The 17146-nt window shown below is 35.8% G+C and overlaps 1 protein-coding gene across 1 annotated transcript; it reads left to right on the forward strand.

Moving 5' to 3' along the window:
• The first annotated feature begins 8409 nt into the window (after positions 1 to 8409).
• On the forward strand, positions 8410 to 16004 carry LOC120331776 (uncharacterized). The gene is made up of 4 exons (XM_039398922.2): positions 8410 to 8538; positions 12147 to 12250; positions 13065 to 13850; positions 15672 to 16004. The coding sequence occupies exons 2-4, from the start codon at positions 12193 to 12195 to the stop codon at positions 15845 to 15847; spliced, it is 1020 nt and encodes a 339-aa protein (XP_039254856.2). The 5' UTR covers positions 8410 to 8538; positions 12147 to 12192; the 3' UTR covers positions 15848 to 16004.
• The last annotated feature ends 1142 nt before the right edge of the window (positions 16005 to 17146 follow it).

A 17146-nucleotide genomic window follows, 5' to 3' on the forward strand; every position in this document is an offset into this window, starting at 1 on the left:
CATGTTTATTGTGTCAAAGCAGCTTCTCTTTTTACAAAATATTCGTCAGCGTTATTGAGCTAACACGAGCTTTTGGGACAAAGTAATGGTTTTTCAGCATCTGATCCATCTTTGAGCATTTGGAATCGATTGGCCCAGCCTGCATCGATCAAGCCTAACTGTCTACACTGCTTTCACTTGTGCGGGGTAAGAATAAAACCAACCAACTCCTAAGGACCTAAGCTTTGTGCATTTCTGGACCATGAGGTTTCCAACCTTTTTTTTCGAGCAACCCAAATTTAAAAAAAATGGAGGATGTGCTAAAATGCTAGGCAGTATGTAATGGTGACCGTACATTTGAACCCACGTACATTTGAACCCATGTGTATATCCGCGGGTTCAATCTATATGCGGGAGCTAAAACCCATGGGTTAGGGTTAGTATCGGTTCAAATATCCGCAAAACAAAAAAAAATCCATAGGTGCAATAGTATGCAGGTGCAATTGTCGTGGGTTCAAATGTACGGGAACCGTATGTAATACTTTTGCCTTCAATGGTCACAAAATTAACTGACTGAGAGACAACAGCAAATGCCTAGTTTATATGCTGATATACATCCCATACATACAATTACTGGTAATAAAAGAAAGAACGTTCTGGTTTTTGTTGAAAAAAAAGACCTATGAAACTCTTTAGACTACATAGGTTGGGAAACACTGTTCTAGTATCTATTCTGGACGACCATCTCAAAGAAGTATCGTTCAAACGTCGATTGAAATACTATACGGGAGCTAGCAATTAAAATTTAGTATTCGTAAACGCGGATTTCCATTTCCTCTACGAACATATCATTGGTTTAAGTAGTTTCAAACTTACTGCCATCTACCTGAACGTAGGCATGTTATTACGGGTTGGAAGGCCGCAGCAGCGCACAAAGAGAAAGAAGATTTGCGTAAAGATTTGTTTCGGTTTGACCGACTCGCTAAATTCTGTTGTGCTCTTGCCCCACCTCGCGGATTTGGTGCACGATTGTTTACGAAATACGTGTGAAAGATCGTAGTACAGGGATGCCTTTTTTAACGAATGGGTCAAAAACTACACTGTCATTGTGAAAAACGAGACCGTGATTTATAGATATGTAATCAAAGTTTTCACAAATAGGAAACTTGTTACACTTTGCCCAAGCCGTACGTAATAACTCTAACATACTGGTTTGTGATAGTAGTTGTTATAGTATATATATTGTCTGATTGAATTAAACCCTGCATTATTATAAATTTTATCACAGAATTGTTACTATGTTTTTTGCATGACTTGGTGGGAATGACAAACAAACTCGATGGGATAGTTTGTGACCCGCGGGTCAATGGTTCGCCGTCTTTGTCCTGTACTAAATCACGGCACATGAACTAGGAAGTGTTTCTAAACATGTAGGAGTTTTGAAACGGGATGTTATGATTGTGTCTACAGTGAGTCATCAATTACAATTAGAAAAAAAGAGATTTACGCTTTAGGTTGAAACCAGCTTTAGAAGTTCCCAACTTGACAAGCAGATAATTAGACACAAGGATTAGTTGGTCATTGACATCGTCACATATACAGTATATATATGAATAAACGAAACGTTTTTACAAAACTCAAATTTTTATTAAACATTTTTTGACGCAGAAAATTCGCCAAAAGAAAATAAAAGCACTGAATCACTGAAAAAACACTAAACAAACATGTCAAACAAAGTTTTACCGTTGTACATGATTTTAAAGCTCATGAAAAAGACTTTTGTATATTTACATAAAGTAAACTTATGGTACTTTTATTGCCGGTAGTAGTCATAAACTGAATAGGTGTTCAAACGTATAAAATACAACTCTTGATTATCAAAAATATATTTTTTTTTAAAATATTTTATTCATGTTACCTTCTTTTATACATAAGCTAAATATTCATATTGATTTTGTTCTATTTATGCTTTCAAATTAATTTGTACCTCAAAATAAATGTTATTAGTCGTTTACCGATTGATGGTATCAATTAGTTTTTGTGAGTATTTTTTGTATTTCATCAGAATGAAAATCCACGTGTTTTCTGAACGTTATTGGATGAAAAGACATCATATATTCATAACATAGTTATCATTACGCCGTATACGCATAAAGCTTTTCAGTGTGTTCTGTCTGTATTTGTTTTCATAGTATTAACTGAAAGAGGTATCTGAGTGGAAGTCGTGAAAACTTTTACAGTACTTCGATTGAAACGCTGATATAAAACACCTAATATTTATGCATTAACGAAGACTGATAGTTAAAAAGGTAACTAACTATTTTTCTGTATCAGCGTGAGATTAACATCGTGGCGATTTATTCTTGCAGTGTAGACTCAGGTTAAGACCATTTTAAGTGCGGGATAAGTATTTGTTCCACATTAGTGATTTCTAGAAACCGGATAGCTGTAGTCATACACGTTCGGGTGTACCATTTGCATGTGAATCGGTCGATCAGAAGCGCTAGAGAATTTAAACTTTTAAAGCCAGTACAAGTAAATTGAATGGGTAGCCTACATGCATACATCGGATTGAGTTCGATAAATTTAGTTTCTTGTTGAAATGACTTTCTTGTCTGCGAACGCTTAAGCCCGTGAACTTGATTTTCTTTTATGTTTTGGTACAGGTCTATTTCGTACAAATACTACGGGGGTCACCTTGCTTGTCTCCGAACTCGTGATAGAACTGAAATAAGGAAAATTGGAATACAATTTTGACCTATCCTAACCTAATACACATACTACGTTCCGGTGTCTGTCATCTTGTTTCACATACTTCGAGAGTACTAATATTTGACGCCACTGCGTATTTTGCTTGTATAATGAGACCTAAATGTAGCACGTGGTTGTTAAACGTGTACCTAAAAATACGAGCTTGTAGTTATAAGCCTTTAGTAGATGAAGTTTCTTAACAAAAACAGTCGACAAGATTACAGATGGATACGAATAGCTAAGAAGCATGGGCTACGTATGAGATTACTAAGTCCACGCATTGAAATCCAGTCTGTGTTTCCGAATAACTATAGAAAACCTAAATAAACTAACTCGTCTTTTCAATAGCTTACGTGGAAAGTTTTGGCTCGAGGCGTAATATTTTGAGATATCACATGGTCGCATTTGTAGTTACAGTAGGATGGATAGAATGACAGAATTACGTTGTTGTTTTACAGTAGATATCGATATGATTAAAATCATGTTGTCAGTATATTGGCTGAGAGTGGATGGGTGGGAAAATTACCAAACACTGAGGCTTATGCAATAACTTTCGTAGTTTTACCAAAATATGTTATCCGTTGTATTTTGTCTTTCTATATAAATCCTTACTGAATCAGAAAATATATATGAGCCTGAGCAATATTTTTGACTATCAGTTATTAATACTTGTTATTACTAATCTTCCTTGAAAGTAATTCTATATTAGTATAATATTGAGAACGATCGTAGGAACAAGTACAGTTGTTGGTACATCTATCATTACTTGACTGTTTAATTGAACATTGAAAAATCAGTGCTCAAGTATATTGACGTGAAATTGGTACTTGTACCTCCATACGTCGTTCGTTAGGTTAAGGCTTATTTAAATTTGGAAACGAGGTGCCCGGGAAAATTGGAAAAAAATAAGGGCTTGGTAAAAAACAACCCCATCTCTTACTAATAAAAATTAATTTGACAGTTATTAATTCGTTTACTATTTTTCATAACGATACATGGATTAAATTTGTGTGCAATGTCGGTAATAACACTAACGTATCGTAGCACCTATTGTGGTATGCTCGACCAATTCGCTAATATTTCTGGTGTTTGTAATAATACTTAAAAATCGTAGAAAACACACGAAATCTCTGATAGTTTTGCGTTTTCTCGACCTTATATTCTTCCCGGTTGTGACGCCACGTCACAAGGCTCGCTTTCTTTCGCACATTCTCGTTTGTTTGTTCAAGGCAAAGTTTTGCAAATTACAACGAAGGACAATGTACTTCAGCTACAAATGAATCCTAAATTATTCAAAAGATTATTTCTGTCAAGCAAGCGTGTCTTTTGTATCTTTGTGTGAAAATTGGGTATACCAAGAAGTTCTTTGTTAGAAAGTAACCTTTGCTCAATGGTGCAGTTAGTAAGATTATATCATATGATTATGTTGTAATCCTACCTATATTTTGGATAGATATTGTTGCAATCCACTTTTAGTTTTAAGGTAGAATTTCACCAGATGATCGGAGTCTGATTAAAGTATTTGATAATAGGAAGAAGGGTAAACGGGTAGGTCGGCCATGGGTCTCAATTTTGGGAGACAAATCATGTTTATTTCCTAATAGGCAGCCCAGTAGCTCAAAATGACTTGTATTGTATATGGTATATATTAGATATATATTGCTGATTTCTGTTTATCAAGATTTGAAAGACCATGTTACGCTGTGTTTAATTTTATGAACGTTGCTATAGTGCAGGGCAGCCATAAATGAAGATCACAAAAAGAGTATATATATATAAGCAATATTTGAATTAGGTTTCCATATTTCCTCTCTCAGAAACAGCGGAAATATATAGGTTATTCTATTTAATTTTTCGAAATATCAACCCTATTTCCAAAGTACAATAAAAAACTAATTTGTAACCCCTGCTTAACCACGAGGCCGTACTAACGATTAGCCAGATACAATAGTATGTAAACAGTAGGTCGAACTTTATCCTTCCTTTCTTTGTTAAATCAAAAATAGCTTATTCATTTGTTTATGGAGGTGCAAAGGTAAAACAACCAATAATATTGTGTGCAAATTTGAATTTACACGAAAAGTCAGTCTGCTCATCTCAAGTTCGACTTGTTGTTTAAATTTTAAATATAAAGCGTTCTCTGATATTTGTTGCCTCATTTACAGGTTAGCATATGGGCGGTCATGGCATGCTCATCTCAGATCCAAAGCGAGACTCGCCTTTTAAATTCAAATTTTAAATATGAAAGTTTCTCTGATACTTGTTGCTCTATGTGCAGATTATCATAGGTTGTCGAGGGAACTCATAGTTGAACACAATCGCATTTGTATCATAAACATCACTTTCAATTTAAAAAAATATTTGAACAACCTAATAATAATATAATATAACGGATTTATTTTTCGGAGAATGTATAACTTGAATTCGCAAGTTTTACTGAACTGCAAATCACATAAAAATGTACTCTTGGGGAATTTCCAAACATAAATTATTACATCACTTCATAACAAAGAACATAAAATAGTCGTTCTCGTCGAATAAATAACTTTGGTTTCAATTCTCGCAAATTCAGGTTTCCGCAGGCAAATAATTTTGACAAAATTTATATTTTTCGGTGAATATCGTTTTTTAGTTGTTTTTGAACAAAGTAATATAAAACCTCAGAATGCATAACGCAGCAGACTGTGGCACTTTAAGCTGTTAAGAGTCGTTGACAAAGACTCGTATTCAATGAATACCCTAGAGATTTGACGAGCATGAATTAGTATGTCAAATTAATTCAAACGCAAAACAGCTCTGGCCAGTCAGTTAGAAAAGTATAGAAATATGTGCAGAAATATATAATATCAGCATAGAAATCGTTGTCAATAACTAAACATCTTGGATATAAACTGCAGATGAAGAAATTTGTAATTTCGTGAAGTTATCTGACATGCACTTAACTAGATTACAACCGTATATACTACTGGTAAAAATGCATAAATCGTTGAATTGAATTTTGGTTTCCCACAAGGCAATATGCCGACAAGTTAGGTATATTTCAGTAATAAAACTCGATAATACCGTTTCGCACTTCTTTGTTATTGCCAAATATAACAACAAATTACAATAAGTCATTTCTTTAGTATGTGGACAAATTAATATATACAGCTCAGGACTAGATATTTTCACACATCCGTTTTAAACGATTTTGTTGTAAAAGCCAGTTCCATCAAATTGACAGTAATTCGTCGGACACAGACTTAACTTTTATGGGTGAATGCACCGATGCCTCGAACAATAGCATACGATCGCACAAAAATGTCCACGAAACGGAAAATGGTTCAATACGTCATTCGCCGTTCAGTATATAAATTTGGATTGTGGATGTTTTCCGACCCTTGACCCCAGAAAAAACCTAGGCCATGCATTGCGAAATATACTGAAAGTAAAATAAATCTTCTATGACATCATAGTAATTAAACGAGCTCAGAAGTGAAGTATTGATATCGGGGAATCCCTCTGCGCCGCACACGTGTTATGTCGAAATGATGGTTAGCGCGTTTCCAACACGAATTTATTGCTAGGCTATAGAACATCAGAATTATAGGAATTTTGTTAATATTAGTGAAGATATTTAGGCAGCTGTAGAACTGTATAGTCTTTTACAGTATAGCGGTGTAACTTAGAACTAAGCGGAATATGTCAGAATTTTACTGCAACATATGGTTTCTACTTTGGTACCGGTATGCGATATGAGCATTTGTGTGATTTTATTGAATTTAGTTAGGGTTGAAAAATCATTTTTTCTACGAAAATGTTTTTATGCGATTGGGGTCACGTTGAGCGAGTGATATCACACACTAAAGTGGCACCAAAATATGTTAGTTTGGAATATTTAAAATGGATATTGATTGCAAAGCAGATTTCTGGAAAACTGAACATTTTGGATAGGGAACTGCATCGTCAATAACTAGGCCATTTATTATTTGTTTGTGATATGTCAGAAAGATAGACTTACACAGGTCCAAAATAGCTCATGATTGCTACCAGGATAAATAAAGCACAACAGGTCTGCCATGTTTTATCCGATGCTGCTGGGATTCATACTTGTTTTTTTGACCAACAGCACAGAAAAATTTGTGTAAATATGTATAGGACTGCTTTCTGAACATCCATAACACTATGAATGTTGGCAAGTAATTAACTATGAGGAATAGATATGGCCGAGTGGTTTATTTCGAATTAAATCATTTCCGAACTTTTGACGCCGCTAAAGCAATTATTGTTTACAGAAAATAGCATCAGCCAGTCTAAACATGTGTTACGCATGTCCGAAATAACAATGTGCGTCACGATATTGGTTGTGCTATACTCAAGGAAATAGCACTATTTCGTAATTTATTTGCTTAATATGTGATAGGAACGAGAATTGCGAAACGTCTTTTGCTTGAATTTACATCCCAAAAATGACGACTGAGGTCGAGTCTCTATTGGCCAATGCTGATCCAAGTTTCGAAATCCGAAAAATTTCCATTTCTTGCGCCCCTAAGAATCTGAACGGATTACGTCATAGCGTTAGGGAAACAGACATTACGAAGAAATCTCTCTAAAAATTAATAAACGAAGGGTTTTGCTCCTAACGGATTACTCCTATATGAATGTCGCCAGTCGAAGTTGGCTAAGTGATTTGATGTCAAACTAAAAATTGCACGAATTAGCCATCTTTGGACAATATGTAATGTGGGCCCAGCTCATCTGCTTCAAATATATTTTGCTTTTTGAACCCTTTGATATTGATTGTAATCCATTTTAAAACCGCAAATTCACACTTTGCCCACAGTTCGCTGCAATTTTTTTTTGATATTTGTATATTTATTAGTCCCAAACTAAGCAGATATCATGTGGAACGGATACCTTGCTATTTCATAGTCGTGTTGTCGAAAATTTGGTACTCAAGTAGTATTTGTACCAGGTTAGGGTTAGGCCGTAATTTCATTCTGATTTTTCTTATTTTAGTTCTATTACGAGTTCGGGGACTGTCTGTGTTAGCCAAGTCCCCCTTCCCATAGGCTTCCCTCTCTTTACACAACTTGATGTAAATTGGGCAAACAGAGTCAGTTACCTTCGTATTGGTACAAATACGTCTCAGGCGCAGAAAATTTTCTGGAAAATCTATTGTGTTGTTTTCATTGTATTACTCGTTACCCGATAGACCTCGAAACTAAACTACATGCAGGAAATTACTCAAATCAGGCACATACTGTTGAAAAATTTCGCGCAATTTTCATACCATTTTCAGTAATCCGTTTACATATCCTGATACCATTCACCGTAATACACACATAGATGCTCTCTATTATCACTGAAAGGGTATAATTCTTTAGAAGAGATTTTCTAGTACACTGAATGTAAACAGTGGTTTATAGTTTTATGATTTTATCGATTGGTAGACTGAAATTCAATATTAACGGAAGTGAGTCGGTGGTAATATTGTCAGGGTTGGTACTGATTTAGGTTGTTTGCTTTATTACTTTGTTAGACATTTCTATCTAGAGGGAAGTGGTAATGCATAACGGTAGATGAAGTATTTCATAGCCAAGATTTCCAATCAATCGAAGTCGAAATTTTCAAATAATCGTCGTGTCCTATACAGCAAGCTATAACTGCTTGTGGCTGATTTAATGTGTTTCGTAATATTCTCTTTCATTAGTATATTGGCATCACTAAGGCATTGTCACCGGTTAATATCGCACAATGGAACAAACAATATTAAAATTTATGAGGAAGATTGGGCACTTTTCTGTGGATATTAGACATTGGTTTCTAGTGAGTAATACAGTTTATTTACATGTTTCATCATTGTGCGGATTTTGTGGCTAACGTTATTGATATTCAGATTATGTATATTGTCGCGGTAAAAGCAATTTGGCTTATGTCACATTTTTAGGGTTTCGAGAAAATTGCATTTTTGTATTTTTCAGATCTATATAGCCAAACCTAACAGTGGACGCAAGGCACTATCTAAAATAGTACAGTTTTGAAACCCTGACCAAAAGATGACCCTTGGTCCATACGACAGAAGATTTGAAAAAAATCCATTTCTGAAAAGTGCACTTTAATAAGCTCTTTTGGTTTTACTGTGACGATATACTTACTTCCCATGGAGTGATTAACTAACATCCAAATATTAAAATTTCGAGAAATGGAGAAAGATTTTCTGGAGATGCTGATTATTAAGAATCAGTAGTAAAATCTTATCATTTTCATCTAAGATTCATTCATGTTCCGATTTTTGGCAAACTGAGTTAAATCTAGGTTTTATGTGAATACTGTACATAAGGTAATTTTTCACTTTGCAAGGGAAAGCCGATTTGGCACTTTCGCTAATGTTGCATTAGTATGCTGCAGGCAGCTTGGATGTCGATTTGGCACGACATACCATTATCGATTTTGCAATGTGAAGTATTTGTGAAATGTGTAGAAACTTGTATTAGGGTATTCATTTCGCTTTATATTCGGCTAGCAATTGGAAGTTTTTTAGAGTAAGCATGCATATTTTGTTGTTACGATAATTATATTATCTTTGTTGGTGTAACGGATAGCAAATGTTACACCAATACTCAACGTTTATTTATAAAATTGAATGAATTTGATACCCAAATCGAGCATATATGTATAGTCCTAGATGGATTGTGTGAGTTAAGATTTTGACGTTGTTCCTTTTTAGAATGTGGTCAGATTTTTTAAATTACCGCGTAATCAAATGACACTGAGGATGAATCTATTGAGCAAAGAAGCAAGTAACTTTGCAAAATATGTGACTAGCCGTCAAGTTTGTTACCAGCATTTTATATGCCTCCCATTTTGATGAAATACTGCCAAAGCAAAGCCGTGGATTCATTTCTTGGCGTTTTCAAGAACTGTATGCCCGTACCTATCAGTGGCTTATTGTTAAGAGATTTTTATTTTGAGCGAAGGTGTGAAAGGCTTCTTGAAACATTTTTCAATGTATCTATTCCACCGCGAAAGCGAACTTTTAACGATTTTGCTTCAGCACGAAAAGATAAATTTGACAAAATTATGGAATCTGTAAGCGACACCTCTCGACTACGATAATAATCAATACTTTCAAAATATCTGTTACGTCATAACCACATTGAGCGATACCAGTGTAGCGAATATTTTTCACAACGAAGACGTGGAAATAGGTATATTTCATTGTTTGGCTCGCACGATTGAGCAAATAAATGTTGTAGGTTTCATATATAATGATTTGTATTATATGACTGAGCATGTTGATTTTAGCTTAGCATAGCGATTTTAGCTTAACTTGGCTTTTTGAATGTATATTTTATGTTTTTCGATTTCGGGGATTTGGGTTAGTTATAAGCAGATGAGAATTAATAGTAGAATATTTGACGCTACACAAGTATGTGTATCAATATAGGGGTAACTAATTTTGTTCGCCTACTTTAGATTGAGTTTTATAAAGGGACTGATTACTATGGGCAGGGGGTTATTCACTTGGCTAACGCAGACATTGCCCGAACTCGTAATAGAACTAAAATAAGGAAAATCGGAATAAAATTATGGTCTAACCCTAACCTGGTACACTTACTCCGGGAGTACTGAATATTTATCTTAACAAAAGAAATTCAGCGTTCATAGGAAGCGTCTAGGGCAAAGCTAATTGATCAATTTAGTTGTGCGCTGACGTTGATTGTAAATTTTTCATAGTCATCTGTAATATACGATTTCTCCAGACAACCATTCGTTAACAAAAGTCGATATTTCTTTTAGATTTAGAAATTCTTCTTTTGGGGGCGTATTTTAATATGTTTGGGGATAGTTTTACCGATACACTTGCAATTGCAAAAATCTCTATTAAAGTCTGTTAAAAATCTTCAGGTGAATTCCTTATTCTACGCGTGTTTATTTTTGCATGTCGATCAATTGATTGACCTTGCAGATTTATGCATTTTAGTGACTGCGCTACAAGCTAGGGCACACGCTCTCACTTAAAAGTAAAGAATACTTATCTTTGATTCGAGTTACGGGCTAACGCTGGAATATTAGAAACTACTTGAACCACCAAGCTTTCTGGCGATGTATAATTATCAGGCCGTGTGCGCGTGTTTACTCACCTGTTATTTCCTTGATTATTTATGTAAGATATGCTGTTGTCATTGCAGCCATGCTTTAATTGTAGCGTATTTGTTAAAATGTGGCTGTAGGTGGGCCATGCCCTAAATGATCAATCTATTCAGAGGTCACGCTTGAAAGATGCGAAATTTTGAAATTTTTGAATTTTTTCAATTGCGCTGAATAGAAGGAAAAATATTGTTTCAATAGCCCGGCAACAATTTTATAATTGGAATGATCTAACCTTATGACATATTGTGAATAGGAGTGTGTGAAAAAAAATTTGAAAAACTAAAAAATGGGAAATTGATGTATCGAAAAATGTATGATCAAATGGGCGAAGGTACAGTAGTAACAGTTTTGGTCACCTACACTTGGATGACGGTTCACGGACAAAATTATTTGTAACCGTTAACCATCTAGGAACGATAACCGATCAACTGGTTATCTGTTCAGATGTATTTTTTTGATCAGTCTCAGTTACATTATTGGACACGAGGTGAACATATATGGATCGTATTGCCGTGGCTGGGAAAAGCTCATGGACTGATTGATTTCAATTTTTTTTTTAATTGAACTATACAAACCGTTAGAAGCTTGTTACGTTTATTTTCTTTGTGTCCCATAGATCCCAACATTTTACCCCAATTTTATTTATTTATGGAAACACCTTTTATGGAATATGAATACTTCATTGGGTCACACTTGTTGGGTGCTCCGAAGTAATCGTAACAAGATGGCGCCCAACCTGAACATAGCATGCGTACCAGGTTAGAGCTGTTCAGGTTGTGCGTCATCTTGGTGCAAATACTTCCGGAGCGCCCTTGTTTGTCCCATCACACTTGTTCTCCAATATTTTCAGCCAACTCGTTCTCAGATAAGGCACTGATGTACCGATTTAAAAAACTGCTCTCTTGTTTTGATTATGTTTCCACTATTTAGAAAGTTGACACCTTGTTGACGAATTTGAATGTTTTTTTGAGGGGTGATAAAGGATAGGATTTACATATTTATCTCGGGAAGAGGAAAGCCGACAAGACAGCTTACTCGTATGGCGAACGACGGCCTCTCGTCCGGTTACCCGTCCATGTCGGGTATAAGATTAGTCAACCAGTTATTTGTTTTCTGAAGCATAGACTTGATGGTGGAGGAAGCCGTAACCGACTAGCGTCTAGTGAACCACACTGCGGCATCCCGCAGTCTTCGAGACATGATTCATAAGATATTTTGTTTTCGATCAATGTCGTTTCAGAAAACCATATTTATTTTATAATTACATTTTATTCTTTTAGCATAGTAAGTTTATAGAAAAAATTCTGAAAACCAAGACAAGACAAAATGGTACCGAAGGTACTGCATTTCATCGCTTTCCTCTTGTTATTGGATGTTTCACTTGGTAAGAGCATTTCAATTTTTGTTTAAGAGAAACATAATTGTACAACAATTGCGTATATTTGCCGATTTTGCATATTACCCTACAAATTGTAACACGTCGTACGCACCATCACAGAAAATGGTTGCCGAGGAGATTTAATGAAAATGAAAACCATTATTGTTATGTTTTACTTTTTAAATAACGGTAAAAAGTGTCCAGAAATCCCTCAAATTCATCCTCATTATCACTGTCAAACTCCCAAAGAGATCTTTCCAGTCCTTCGAGGTATATATGATCAGATTGCGATCAGAGTTATGCGCGTAATTTGAAAACCTTTTTTCCGAGTTTTAAATATGGTTTGTGTGCGATATACGGATCAAATTCCTAGTTCAACTATTTATATATATTTGAAACCTAGTTTATAGAATACACCAGTAGTTCCCTCAATTTCCGCCAACTGCAATTTTCAAGGGCGTTTCTGAAGTCGTTGTCGTTTAGTCACGCACTTGGTAAGGACATAATACCAATACTTCGCCGTACATATCGTAGACTGAAAAGCTGAGCTAGTTTAGCATCTTAAAGTCGGATTGAAAGATGCAATGCCATGGGTGTTAGTATATTATTTGTATTTTTGACTAAAGAAAAAGTGATAACGATATGAATACTGTTTTTTATTTTGAAAAAGGTTATTAAGTTTCTGGTGGTTCGATTTAGGGGTAACAATATTAAAAAGTTTGGAACCACTGGCAATACAGCATAAAAATATTTTTATATCAAATTGAGGAATGGGTTAATTTCAATGAACTTTTCAACAGTAAATCTATTTTTATCACAGCCATACCAACTCCCTCTACTACAGCATCGCCAACAACAACAACCCAATCAACTGATTCCACTCTGAAAAGTACTACGAAAGAACCCCCAGTGACAAGCACAACCCCAACGGCAGCAGCAAAATCTTCGACCACTACTACAGTCGCTACAGCTGCACCCACCCCAGCTCCGACCAACACAACAATCGCTACAGCTGCACCCACCCGAGCTCCGACCACCACAACAATCGCTACAGCTGCACCCACCCCAGCTCCGACCACCACAACAATCGCTACAGCTGCACCCACCCCAGCTCCGACCACTACAACAATCGCTACAGCTGCACCCACCCCAGCTCCGACCACCACAACAATCGCTACAGCTGCACCCACCCCAGCTCCGACCACCACAACTACCCCATCTACAATATTACCTTCTGCCGGTAAAACTATTGCTCCAACCACAACCGTAAAAGGTTCAATCACTACTACAACTACAGAAGCTCCTAAACCTTCTACCGCAACCAAATCGTCGCCATCCCCAGCCCCCACAACAACAAAAGCCCCTAAAGCAACAAACAAGCCTACTGCTTCAACAAATAAAGCTCAAACACCCGATGGAAAAACCAAATCTACAGCTGTAACTCCATCAACATCAAAGAGCTCCACAGCCAAAAGTGTTGCACCAGCAGGGAAAACTCCCTCAACAACAAAGAAGCCAGCTAAGACCACCAAATTATCAAAAACCACTAAAAAGAGTCAATCAACAACTACAAAAGGCGGCAAAACTATTTTAACAACTTTAAAGGGTACGTAGTTAGGTACTTTAAAAGTTACTTTTCAAGTCTACCAATGGCTACATGTCGAATAAAGATGTTCTGCCAGTACTCGAATCACTTATTAAAGTGGCAAAATGAATCAACTCGAATTTGGGCTCAGATGAAATACCAATTACTACGCATCTCAATTCACTTCTATCACTGCTAGCTCAATCTATGCATTTCACTGTTGCCCACAAAATTCTACTGCTTGGAAGGGCAAAGACTGGAATAGGAACACGCTATGAAAATTCACTAAGACTTAGACTTGGTTAAGTTTTAACCGACGCTGTCTCAAATAAAATTGTATAATTACTTCCAAACTTGAAGATGTCCATCATTAGGAATCACAAATTCTATTAATAGATACAAGATGTCACTTTTCTTAAATTTTCCACTCCTAGGCACAATTTATATATAGAAAGCACACGTATATCAAGTCTGCTAATCGAAGCTCAATTTGAACGCAAAAGGGTGGATTTGTTTGAAAAAACCTGAATGCAAATATTAATGAATTTTCAACGGAGCGTTACCTTTTTACGCAAACCCCTCTTGAGCAGCAGCAGTAGATCATCAATCTGAATTTCCTTATGTCAGTTGGTTTTAATCGAGGTTCTGCGGCACCATAGGACAGGGCTACTCAACTGGCGGACCGCGGTCCGAATCCGGACCTTTCGTCTTTTTGATTCGGACCGCACCCTATTCTTTATTTTGAATCATTTTCCCCACTTTTAAAGTTTTATTTTATAAAATAACTTTTACTGTTTTGAAAATATATATGAAAAAAACTGTAACATCATAATGAACAATCTTGATTAGCTGATATTAATCATCAGCCGGTCAAGGGAGTGCGCGTTTACGGATGCCGAAATATAAATTATGGAAACACCGGACCCAAATAATTTTGATGTTTTGTATGCGGATCTATGGCAAAAATAGTTGAGTAGCACTGCCCTAGGGTTCCGCAAGTGCCAATTCTAATCATACAGTCTATAATATAATATTGTATTTATATATATACGTATTAAAAGTACGCCACTATTATTAAACTTTGAAGATCATATTGTTTTGCGCGGTTTGCTTTTATATATATTTATGATTTATGTAATTCAGACAACAAAAGACAATTAAGCAATTGCATATGAGTTCCTCGAGCCTCCGAATTGTTTAATTTCGGTTTCGCTCGTAATCCTTTGGACGTCACTGTTTTATATATCATATTGTCGTTGGTCAATCAAATATGTGTGAAAATGAACAGAAATTCTCATACACAAGCTGATTTGGCATCTATTGTTTTCGTCTCGACTATTGCCGCATCGTGTTAAGATTATTCCGTGTGCATGGTTACGCAAACCCAAATCCTGCAGGGGATACTTTTGTGCAGGAAGACTTCTTGACTCCTCGCCAACGCACGGGTTGTTCATGTAATCGGTTTTCGGCCTCCTCCGCCACCATAGTAAACATGGTGCTCATCGAGCAATAAACCGGTTGACTACTAAACTACTCGACCTGGATTATTGACCAGCCGATATTCGTCACATGATTAATCCGTCTTATCGACTTTACTCTCTGGAGATGAACTTAAAACCTTGAATTGATATATTATTGTTGTTGGCCCCTTTTTCGCAATGAATGGATCGATCGATATCAAACTTTTAACACTTTAAGGTGGTTAGAGCCGCTAGAAAGCTATTTCCAAATGTCCTCTGAGTGCCATGGGACTCGATATTGACCAAGATTTATTTTGATTTGTGAAAACACTCAATTTCATATGCGTGCTCATGTGTATAAAAACGTTCTATTTTTTTACAGGCGCTACAGCCAAAGCAAGTCACGGAGGTGCCATCGCAGCTGGAGTTATATTAACCTTGGTTGTTCTGCTGGTTGGATTTTGTTTTATCAGGCGTAGAAGAACAAGACAACGTGATTCAATGAGACAGAGTTTGTTTAATAATCCAATAAGATTTCAAGAAGATTCCGTGTTGTAAAGATCATCCGGTGAAATACAAATTGAGCAATTGCTTTGTCTATAATGAACTTGAAAAAAAATGGTCAAATTTGGGTAATACGATTCTTCCAGTTACATTACATTTGATACAAACGGCACTTAAATATTTCGGAACTTGGGCTACAATATATAATATATCTCAAACTCATTCATCAGGAAAAGATAAATGAATATTAAAGTATTTGGTTGTTAACGCTTTCGCAGTTCCAAGAATAATGGGTGCTCAGGCGTATTTAAAATCGAAAGTAGTGCTAATGATACAAACAGCCGTGTCCGGGTCATATCTAAAGCTATTTTTTATTTCCTTTTGATTTTTATTTCTATTTTATATACTCTTATGGTATGTGTCTGTAATTGAACATTTTATTATATATTTACAACCAAACTGCTCTTTTCAAATTTTTTTGGTTAAGCATTGTGACGACACAAGAAGATTATGATTTCGTTTTATATGCTTCGTTTACTAGCCTCTGGCTGATTTTGAGCTTTGGTAGCGTATAAGGCTAGCAGAGCAAATGGCCGTTTTAGAAACAGTTTTAATAAACTATTGTATCCAGAATAATAGAAGACAAACATTTTTACTAATTAAAAAATATTTCACTGCAAAAATGAGGATATATTTTTTTAACACGTAACAATACAGTTTGGTCATTTACACTGGGAATATGACTTGATAACCGATTGTGGTTTTCCCCTAAACTTTTTTGACTTTATTGGCAAACATTTTCTATTTCTTTTATTGCTTGATTTTATCAGTGTGCTGCATTTTTCGCCAATATTTTTTCGCTTGAATCGTTTATGATATATTCTGTTAGTTTTCGTGAAATTTCGTGAAGTTCAATTTAAAAGTTGATTATTTGTGAAATATTACCACTCAGCAATAGCCATTTGTTATTATCAAATATGGCGTATATGCGTATCTCTAGCTATATATGTTAAATCGACTCAATCCCCATGAAATCATTTCAATTCGGGAGACTGTTTGCTGACTCTGTGTTACTTTGAGTGGGAGGTATTAGAGTCACAAATATTTTATTTTAGACAATAATGATGTTATTACTTATCGATCTTGATCGGTAAGTATGTTGATATGTATTTGTATGTCTGTGTGTTAGATGCACGCGATATCTCACGAAAGCGAAATTCAATCTGCTCCAAATGTTGCATGTGCATTCATCTTAGCTCGGACCAGAAGCCTATTGATTTTGGATGAATTATGTCGTATAATTAGCGAGTTATTAATTAATTAGTGATGAGACACACGGTGTCACTATAAAGT

This window comes from Styela clava, chromosome 6, assembly GCF_964204865.1.
Source record: "Styela clava chromosome 6, kaStyClav1.hap1.2, whole genome shotgun sequence".
Lineage (NCBI taxonomy): Eukaryota > Metazoa > Chordata > Ascidiacea > Stolidobranchia > Styelidae > Styela > Styela clava.

What these genes read in the sequence shown, in the direction of transcription:
- LOC120331776 (XM_039398922.2), top strand. Translation starts at nt 12,193, where the DNA reads ATGGTACCGAAGGTACTGCATTTCATCGCTTTCCTCTTGTTATTGGAT. An exon ending in GTTATTGGATGTTTCACTTG is followed by an intron (nt 12,251 to 13,064) that starts GTAAGAGCATTT and finishes TTTTTATCACAG; the next exon opens with CCATACCAACTCCCTCTACT. An exon ending in TATTTTAACAACTTTAAAGG is followed by an intron (nt 13,851 to 15,671) that starts GTACGTAGTTAG and finishes ATTTTTTTACAG; the next exon opens with GCGCTACAGCCAAAGCAAGT.